Raw genomic sequence first — 10,236 nt, forward strand, 5'->3', positions numbered from 1 at the left:
ACAAAGGACATTTATTGGTAAGGAAGAGAAGCAAGCACCAGGCTTGAAGGCAGGAAGGGGTAGTCTCACTCTGCTGTTTTGTGCACATGCAGCCGGGGGTGTGATCAGGACGGCCTCCTCGATAAAGCTGCCGGCCCCCGAGCCTTGAAGAGAAAACATAACCGCCACCTGCCAGACGCTGGTAGTACGTACGACAAGAAGCCTGGACAGGGAGAATCCTTTCTCCGGATTTGGTCCACTGATGCTTTGTTTCTGAAATCAGGGAGTACCTGGCCAGTGAGGGGCTGCCTTTTAAAGTTCTGATGTTAGATGGTGCCCCCGGCCGCCCAGACCCCCGGAAGTTCAACACCAAAAGGTTGCCCCCAGAGACAGTGTTTCTAACGTAGCCTCTGGCTCAGGCTCGTAAGGACCTTTAGGGCTCGTCACACAGGGTAGGCGCTCTGGAGAGGTCCGTGCACACTTGAGGGGAACCCCGATGGAACATCGTGAAGGTCTGGAGGGAGCACACCATGGCAGATGCCATCACCAGGTCCGGAGGGAGCACACCTCTGCAGATGCCATCGCCGTGGAAGCCGTCAAGCCCCGACCGTAAATCCCTGCTGGAGGAAACCGGGTCCCGATGTTGTGTGCGACTTCACAGGATTTATGGTAGAGCCAGTGAAGGAAATCACGAAAGAGATAGTGGATAAGGCAAAAAAGAAAAAGGGGATGGAAGGTTTCAAGATACGGATCTTGGAGGAATTCAGGAGCTAATAGACACCACACCGGAGGAATTCATAGAAGGCGCCTCGGTGGAGGCGAAGACGGCTGGTGCTTCCGAACCGGTGCCAGGCGACGAGGATCGGGGAGAGGCGGCGCCGGAGCAGAGGCTGACCTTAGACTCTGGCAGACGGGGGACAGGGTCCGAGTGTTCAGAACTGCTTGTGATTAAAGCAAAAAGTGGAAGAAGGATCGGTACTGCACTGCGTAGAAACATAAAAAGCACAGAAATCAGACAGAAATGACCCTATTTCTGTAAAGTTCACCCGGGTCACCTGCCTTCCCCCCAACCCCGTCCACCAGGGGCGGCAAGACCAAGCCCTCCTCCTCCTCAGTGCGCTCAGCATGCAGACCTTCGTGATGACCCACTGCCACTTGATGAGCAGTGAGTAATCGTGCCATAGCCGTCGTGTGTGTGTGTGTCTTTGTGTGAAAATCTGACAGCAGTGTGGCAGGAACTGTATGAGATGTTTTTGCGTCATCGTCGTCGTCATCGCCCAAGTGCTCGTCGTGTGCAAGACGCGTGTGGAAGTGGATAGCCTCTCCTTGCGTGCGGTGAGTGACAGTTCATGTGAAATTAATAATATGCTTGTTTCCATACCGTTTTATTATTTTGTTTGCAAAGAATTGCATTCCGATATAGTATGCGTGCCTCTCTCTCTGGTAATTGGGAAAGCTGCAGTATGAACCTATCATCACAGGTAAGTAGGTTTTTAAAAAATGTAACAGTGTTTTCAATACCGTATTATAAATACGGCTGTAATACTTTATGCCATAAAGGTTTTATAATGATTCATTTGTTAGTGGATAGCCTGGGCTAGGCCACCGTAAAGCAGTCATAATGCTGCAGCTTCGTTATCAGTGCATGATTCATTATACCTGTAACTAAATATGAATTTCTTTTCACATTGTCTTTTCATTTTGGATGTCCAGGGTGAGTAACCCGTATAGAACATCTACAGTGTTTGATATCATAAAGCATCTTGTAAACAGACGGCGTAAACTTATGGTATCGATAGATACAGTACAGTACTGTAAATGTGTTTTCTCTTATGGTTTTCTTAACATTTCTATCTTTATTATAAGAATACAGTATATAATGCATATAACATACAAAATATGTGATAATTAACTGTTTATGTTATTTAAGGCTTCTGGTCAAAAGAAGGCTATTAAGTTTTGGAGGAGTCAAGAGTTTTATGTGAATTTTTGACTATGCGGGGGGTAGTGCCCCAACCCCAGTTGTTCAAGGGTTAACTATATGTTTAATAAATGAAACAGTACAGTTTCCTACTCTAGAGGAGGGATACACTTTGAAACAGTTTATTATAGACAATAGATTATAGACAATGTGTGTTTTCCCCTAATCTTCTATTTTCATTTTTATATGTCATACTAGGAAACAATAAAAATTAGAGGGTGGCATTTCATTCTAGATAAAATAAGATGATGGCACATCAGCTCTTATGTTTTTATGTGTTAGAATGTTCCATTCATTCGAATCCCAAAGGATGTCTGTCCTAAAATATTTTAAGATAAAGGTTTAAACTGTTAAACATCCTTCTATATAGTTAAATATAGACATACTTTAAAATTCCAATTTTTACACATCCAAGGTTTTAGATTTAGATTTTGTGCAGTTTTGCTAGTGTTCTCACAGCTCCCCTTAGCTGTTCTCACGGATGGTCGTAGCTTTCTGTTTGTGGTAGGCTGTCAACATTCTCGGTCTGCCTTTTCCTGCTAGTAGCATTGATAGCCATGCGACGGGATAGTTGTCTGTGTTGCAGTACATTCAATGCAGACATGAAATGTTCGAAATTGACAGCAAGAACCAGGTTGCTTGGCCTGTTTTCCTTTACTCATCGCTTACCCCGGTAAGGGACGTGGCATCCTAGTAAATGTTCAATATTCCTTTGCTTTCTGCTTCAGCTGGATAAACTAATTTGCAGGAAACAGTACATATTTTGAAGTTGGTGTATCCAACCAGGAACGCCAGAGTATTTACAGCAGAGAACAGTCAACGCAGGGGGCTGGTGGTCACAGGCAGTGGTGTTGCTGGGAGCCACGCAAGGCAGAGGGTGACCTAGAGATCAGCCACAGCAGGAAGCCACCCCCACCCCGCAGTGCAGAGAAGAGTGGGTCCAGAGGCCAGGGCCACTGGTGGAAGCTGGAACCTCGACAGCTTCAGGAGCAGAGAGCCGGGGAAGAGAAAGGGAGGTTTGGGGTGAGACGCCCTGGCTTCTGTTTGCCTCAGCCCTGGCCTCCTGCAGCACAGAGCAGAGCAGAAGGCGGGCAGGGGAGCTGAGGGCAGACAGGCCCGGGGACAGCAGCTTTGAGGGGGGCCCCTCTCCTGCCACTTGGTACTTCACCTGACCCCCTGCGAATACGTCCTGGATGAAGTGAAAATCCGGTTCTGCGAGGCGAGGACCCTCTGGCCGGCATCCTCGGTGTCCCCGCTCTCGTTCCCCCGTGCCTCTCAGCCTGGGCTCTCACTGGCAGGACGTGGTCTTCTCGGACAGTGTCTAACTTTTGTGCGGCTAGGTGTGCATGATCAGCTGGCATCCCCCGTTACAAATTTCTGAAGAGGTGTAGAATGTAGTCAGTTTTAGAATGGCCTGACTCGCCCTCTCATAGGTAGGTAGTTGAGGTCAGCTACCTGAGACGAGTCCGTCGAATGGGATCTGTCCCCCTCTTGCAGGTATAGTGCTGCTTCTGTCTCTTCTCAGACTGATCTTGGATGATTTATCCTGATTAATTAATGAATATCTGATAGAGATGACATATCAGCTGAGGAAGACGAGACAGTTAATATTTGTTGCTTTCTTTACAAAATAGTCAGGGATGTAATCTAACCTAAGTATTAAATCATAGAGCCTTGCATGAGGTGGGCATCCAATAAAGTGTTTAACTTATAGTGAATATTGTGGAGAGTTGACCACTGACCTTGAGAAGAAGTTTATGGCTGAAGGACCCCAAGAAATCTAAAACAATCTTTTTGATTTATAGAAAAGGAAACTAGCACGTTCCCTTTTCATTTCTAGAAGATCCAGATTTAGCAAAGAGATAAATGCCTCAACAACCTAAAAAACAACTATTTTTTAAATCATAAAAGCCTTATATTCATAGAAAATCCAAAAAAATTGTGTGTCCCACTTGTTATTAATTAACATACTCGAGTTAGTCTTAATGCCGCTCAGCCTCGTGTGAACATCCTACTCAAAGAGGATGCCTTTTACTTAACTATATTTGTGGGAGCGACATTGGTTAATAGCATGTACGTTTCAGGTGTATGGTTCTGTAATGCATCATCTGTATGTCGTGTTGCTCACCATCCAGAGTCGTCTCCTGTCACCAAATGTTTGGCCTTCTTTACCCTGCTCACACCCACCTCCCTTCCCTTCCAGAACCGCGACACTGCGTCTGTGTCTCAGTTTGTTTGTTTTCTTTGTTCGCTTGTTGTTTTCTGTTGTATTTTTCATGTGTCAGTGAAATCATACGGTTTTTGTCCTTTTGCATCCGACTTATTTCACTTGGCATGATACTCTCAAGATTCATCCAGTGTTGTCGAAAATGGCAATGTTTCATCATTTTTATGACTGAGTAATATTCCAGTGCATGTATGTGCCACATCTCCTATATCCAGTCTTCCGTTGAAGGACACTTAGGCTGTTTCCATGTCTTGGCTACCGTGAATAGCGCTGCAGTGAACATAGGGGTACATATATCTTTATCAACAAGTGTTTTCCGTTTTGGGGAGTCGATAACCCAGAAGAGAGATTGCTGGGGCAGGTGGCAGCTCTCGTCTTAATTTTTTGAGGAGCCTCCGTACTGTTTCCCGTCGTAGCTACCCCAGTTTGCGATCTCGCCAGCAGCGCAGGAGGGCCCCCTTTTCTCTACATCTTCTTCTCCAGCTCCTGTTATTTCTTGTCTTATCGCTAACAGCCATTCTGACAGGTGCAGGGTAGTATCCCATTGTGTTTTGATGTGCATTTCCCTAATAGCTAGAGAGGTCAAGTATCTTTTCATGTATCTGTTGACCGTCTTCTGTATGTCTTCTTGGGAAAAGCGTCTGTTCGGGTCCTCTGCCCTTTTTTTAATTGGATTGTTTGCTCCTTTGTTGTTGAGTTGGATGAGTTTTTTCTGTATTTTGCGTATTAGTCTCTTATGAGAGGATTTGCTAATATCTTCTCTCATTCGCTGGTTACCTTTTTGGTTCGTTGATGGTTTCTTTTGCTGTGCAGAAGCTTTTTGTTTGATGTAGTCCCATTCATTTATTTTTGCTTTTACTTCCCTTGCTTTGGGGTCAAATTCACAAAAACCCCTCTGAGAACAGGGTCTGTAAGTTCAGTGCCTGTGTTTTCTTCTGTGTATTTTATTGTTTCAGGTCTTGTATTCAAGTCTTAAATCTATTTTGAGTTAACTTTTACGTACGGTGTCAGATTCCAGTCTGGTTTCATTCTTTTGCTTGTGGCTTCCCGGTTTTAGAGAGGACACTTTAATGGAGAATTTTAATATTTCAAATAAGTATTTTTAAATTAGAAAATGAAAAGAGTGCCTATTTTTTAATCAGTGTCTTTTGTTACCGCAGTGGACGAAGGTCGCAGTAAGGAGCCTGACCGATTGCAGGTGTTTCACAAGAAAGCCATACTGCCTTACGGGGTATATAAGAAACAGCGCAGAGACCCGAGCGAGGAGGCCAGCGTGCTGCAGTACGCCAGCCTGGTGGGGCAGACCTGTGCCGAGCGGATGCTGCTCTTCAGGAGCTGAGAGGCGCCGCTGCCTCTGCCTGGCCCCCCGCCCGGCCATGGTCTGAGTCACCGTCCAGATGCATCGCTCGGGGGATCCCGGAACCGTCCACAAGTTTGACTATGAGTTTTTATTTTGACTGTTATATGGCTTTTCTAAAACACGTTGTGGCAATGTATTTCTGAGCATCTCATGGTTAATATAAAGGTTTTTAAAATGTTACAACCGAGCCTTATAATTGGGGTTTATCATTTTGGAAGTTGGTTTTATGAACAAGAAATGGTAAGCTTTTCTTACTGTTAATATTTTGGAAAGTAAAATTAATAAGTGAATCTTAAGTAATTTAATTACAGTCGTACTGATTTTGTTCTGTTAGAGAAATCAAGACACTTTCCTCAAATGCAGTTAAAACATGAGTTTATGTTAAAAAACCTTCAGTGTGGGAACGAAGGTAGAAAGTCTATTTCATCACTTAGAAAATGTCTTCTCAAGAGAACAAAACTGTGCTCTTACTTGGTGTTCAATATTAAGTTACTGCCGAATGCTATGTAGTTCAGTAGAGAATTCAGAAAAAGAAAATGCAGATGTTAAAAAAAGGATGTGTTGGCACCAGGTGTCTGTTTACCCAGGACGATTCTGCTCTTCATGTCTGCTGTCTTGGCATGATTTTTTTTTTTTGCCTAGAATAATTACTGCTACTGCTCCCTTTTACTCTGAGCATCCCAATTTAGACAATAAAGTATGTTTATCCTAGTTATATCATGTGTTCTATTTCTAAAAGTCTAAGAAATGGAGCTTTTTAAGAAAAATGTTGGCTCCTGCCTTCACCTAATCCTCATCAGAAGTAAATGTACACTAGTTCTTTATTCCTTACAACTCAGGACACCTGTCATTGGTTATTGATTAAAAATTAGTTAATATCTGATTACTCGTATAACTGTACTACAAGTCACATTTGATTGGGAATCATTTTGACCTAAAGAATCCATTTCTGGCCCACCGATTGGGGTGTCAGAGAGAGATGCTACACTAGTCATTTGAAGCAGAAGCGGCCATCTTTCCCTCTCACTTCCTTTGGTTTGGTCCTTTGCCCATTCAGCGGATGTGCTATGTCCACCGCTGTCAGGGTGGCCGGCACTGTGCTGGGAGGAAGGGAGAGAACCAGACATGTTGGTTCACAGTTACGGTCGAGTGGTGTTGGGCACAGGGTGAAGGACAGGGGTGGGTCATCGTCTTGTGCTCTTTCTCAGCCGATCCCCGCCCTCTGTTGCCAACTGCTTGGCCACCGAATCCTTTTCAGTCCCCATTTTGCCCATTTGTCTATTTTGTATGATTGATCTTTTTAAAAACCATATTCTAAAACTTAGTAGTTTTAATTCCACTGCTGATTTTAAACTTCTTCTGAATGCACTGAACTTAAATAAAACGTTAGAAAACAATGATTTTAAAAGTCAAACATGTAGAAACGGAACATCCAATCCAAATAAATTGTACGTATTCATTCAGAACGTGTGTACAACCCCTGCCGTGTGCAGGTACTTTGCTAACTGGAGTTAGAGTAGCGAACAGAGCCATTTTCTCCGATAGCGTGGATTTTACGTTCTTCTGGAATTTTGTCCTTCAGAATAGTCTCTCAAGAGCATTTGATGGACTCTTATTTGGAACTGCCTTCAGAATCGGTAGAATATTTTTTTCTTTCCCCCTCTAAAATGAAGATAGTTTAATTTTTTAGTTTAATGTGAGCAATTTCAAACATTAAGAAAAATATAAATAAGAAAGTAAAAATAATCTGAAATCCTGCCATACCAGAGAAAGAATTGCCATACACACGCACACACACACTCACACACACGCTCACACACTCACACACACATATATAATTTTAATGTAAATAGAATTACGCTCTACATGCTGTTCTGTTTTCTCAATCAGTTATGGACATCTGCAATTAGAAAGAAATTTCAAGATAGGATTTCAGAAGTGTCATGAGTAACCTCGGTGTTGCTGAAGTCGGCAAGGGGGCCAGTGCTCGGTCCCCTGGACATTTGGTTGTCCAGGCTGATGTCAGCCGCGTCTTACACCTCCTTTCGTCTCAGTGATGAGCATGTAGGGTGGTGGCCGTGAAGATCTACCCTGGAGTCTCAAGTGAGGAGAAAACGAATCCTACCACAACTCTGCAGAATTCAGTAAAGGGTCCCTTCAGAGGAAGACGATTAACCATCCCTGTCTGGGGGCTGTGATGCTCGTCCTGAGGGCGGCTTCTCGGTCTGCTCCGGCAGAGATCCGGGTGCAAAGATTCTCCTGCTCAGTTGCTATTTCTACGTGTTTTTTGTTGTCATTGTTGTTGTTGTTTTTGAAAGTCCTGTTCTGATCCCAATAAGCAAAATTTTTTCAAAAGGCAAATTATTCTTCTGAGTCCTAATTGAGCGAATATTGACAGTGGGTTAAAAAGGACAATCAAGGAGAGTGACTTGACTTTGTCAGTTGACAAGCAGTCTAGCCGAGAAATCTGACTTTATGTTAATGGCTTTCATCTAGAGAAAGACACATGAGAACCTTTCAAAGACAGTTTATATCTTTTCAAGGCTGGAAGCTTTGCATTTATAATCTTAGTGCTGTAATCGTTTTCTGATTTCAAATAAATTTGTACCTACTTTGCTGTCTTGGGGATCAGAATGTACTAGAGATTCCCCATGCTACCATCTTTATTTAAATTATTTTGGTTATGATGAGAATTTCATTATCTTATTTTTAAAAGTATAATCTGAGCACTTTTTTATATTCTAAAAGAGAGAGGCTATTATCAGATAAATATATTCATTTGATTAAAATTATTTAGATAAGAAATTATTGTTTGTTTACTTTCAAACAGTTTATTCTATTTTTTTTTTATAACTTGCATAATATCAATTGTGTGTGGTTTCTCAACATATAGGGGTCTATTATGTAAATGAACCTTTTCAGATTTTGGAACAATATATGGTTTGATTTTATAGGCTTTATATTATTTCATTATGAATAAAGATGAGAAAGAATATGATGACCACTTACCTAAAATATGTCTATTGATGCTAACTTTAAAGCAAAGGGACATAAAATGGAAACAATTGGGAAATGTTTAAATTAGAAGTTGTTCGAATTTGTATTCTTTTCCAAAAGAAAACCGGTGACTATAAGACAAGTTTGTTTGCATGTGGTACTTTTTGCTCTTGTATGTGCTGTTTAAGCAGTCCATTTGATAGAGCTCAAATGGAAAAAATAAAGCTGTTTCTATCTGCAGTGGCTCTTGCTGGTCAATACTTAAAAGACATATGTTTTCATCTTTTAAATTCCGGAATACATCTTACCTCTAGTGAATTTGCGGAAAACAGAGATAAAACATTGGCTGTATGAATCGTAATACTTAATTTTCAGTAAGTAGAATTCCAGATCATTTAGTTACTTAAAGCACGATAGATTCCTTTCTCAGAGCTAAATAAAAGTAAAATCTCACCTTAAGCAAAAAGTCTGGATTTTCACAAGATAAATTAGGGAACAAACCCAAAAGGATTTGAAATACGATTTAAGTAACAAACTCAAATATAATTTCTCTTAGAAAGTTTAGTTTACAGAGAAATTTTCATAAGTATCTCATGAAGCAAAGTTGCTTTAATTGTTTATAATAGTTGACAGCATATTTATGCAATACATTTACAGGTGTTTGTCTTTTTACAGTAAAGAGAATCCTGGTAGGTTTATGATCAAATAAATCCTATTTTCCATGTGATTTAAATATTAGTTATAAGTCCCACTGACTTTTTTTCCCTAGAATGGAAATAGCTTTGTTGTTTTTATTTGAAATGGACAGTGTTCACCAAAGAACATTTAGGCAATATAGAAAAGCATACCAAAGAAAATAAAAATCACTTACAATCACTACTACTACTATTCATGTTTTGGTTTATATCCATTCAAATTTTTTTCTACCCACATGTATGTATATGTTTTGTTTTTAAGTAAAAACGGAATCGTGCCATGTATACTGTTCCATAATTTTTTATCTGTTTAATATCTTCAAACGTCTTAATATATTGTGAAAATGCAAATACATATGGAAGGATATAATTTTAATGGATGCATAATATTCCACGTTGTCTGTTTTGAGAAAGAGGGCTTAAGCTGTTATCCCCTTCTTATAGGTAATAGGAGTTGTAATTGACTGGCATTAATAGTTTTTATCAGCTCTTTGTAAAACTTGGTAATGTTCTTACTTCTCATTTCCTGGTTCTCATTTCCTGGTTGCTCTTGACAGTAGGAATTTTCTCCTTGAAGGTTCAGAAAATGTATAGCTTTTAAAACTTTGTGCCTTTCCTTTCACTGCCCCGCGACTAAATATTTTCTATATTTAGTTGAGTGTTTATACTACTATTTTTACAGTTTGCACACCTCTAAAATTTCCAGTTAGAAAATGTTTGTCTTAAAAGTTTAAGGTTATTTAAAACAACCTTCTGATTCATTGACTCTTTATAGAACAGAGGTCTTTAAAATAGGCATATTGGAAAGAGTAGGTAACCACACCACTATTATTATTATTTTTTTACCTTTAAGAATGTATTTTTACTTTAAAAAATATCTTGAGATTTTAAGTAAAATGGCATATTTTGTATCCAGTTGGTTGTCACAGTTGCTATCTTTAATTCAGTCCTATCCAGAGAAACATTTCCCGTTAACTGTTTGAATTAGACCAAAAAT

At 40.7% G+C, this 10,236-nt stretch overlaps 1 protein-coding gene across 1 annotated transcript in view; it reads left to right on the forward strand.

Annotated features, from left to right (window-relative positions):
• Nucleotides 1-8,784, forward strand: part of ATE1 (arginyltransferase 1) — a 148,742-nt gene extending 139,958 nt beyond the window's left edge. The window contains exon 12 of the mRNA XM_011359304.2: nt 5,348-8,784. Coding sequence (XP_011357606.1) covers nt 5,348-5,526 — 179 coding nt within the window. The 3' untranslated portion in view covers nt 5,527-8,784. The remainder of the gene's footprint in view (nt 1-5,347) is intronic.
• The last annotated feature ends 1,452 nt before the right edge of the window (nt 8,785-10,236 follow it).

Source organism: Pteropus vampyrus, unplaced genomic scaffold (genome assembly GCF_000151845.1).
Source record: "Pteropus vampyrus isolate Shadow unplaced genomic scaffold, Pvam_2.0 Scaffold46, whole genome shotgun sequence".
NCBI lineage: Eukaryota > Metazoa > Chordata > Mammalia > Chiroptera > Pteropodidae > Pteropus > Pteropus vampyrus.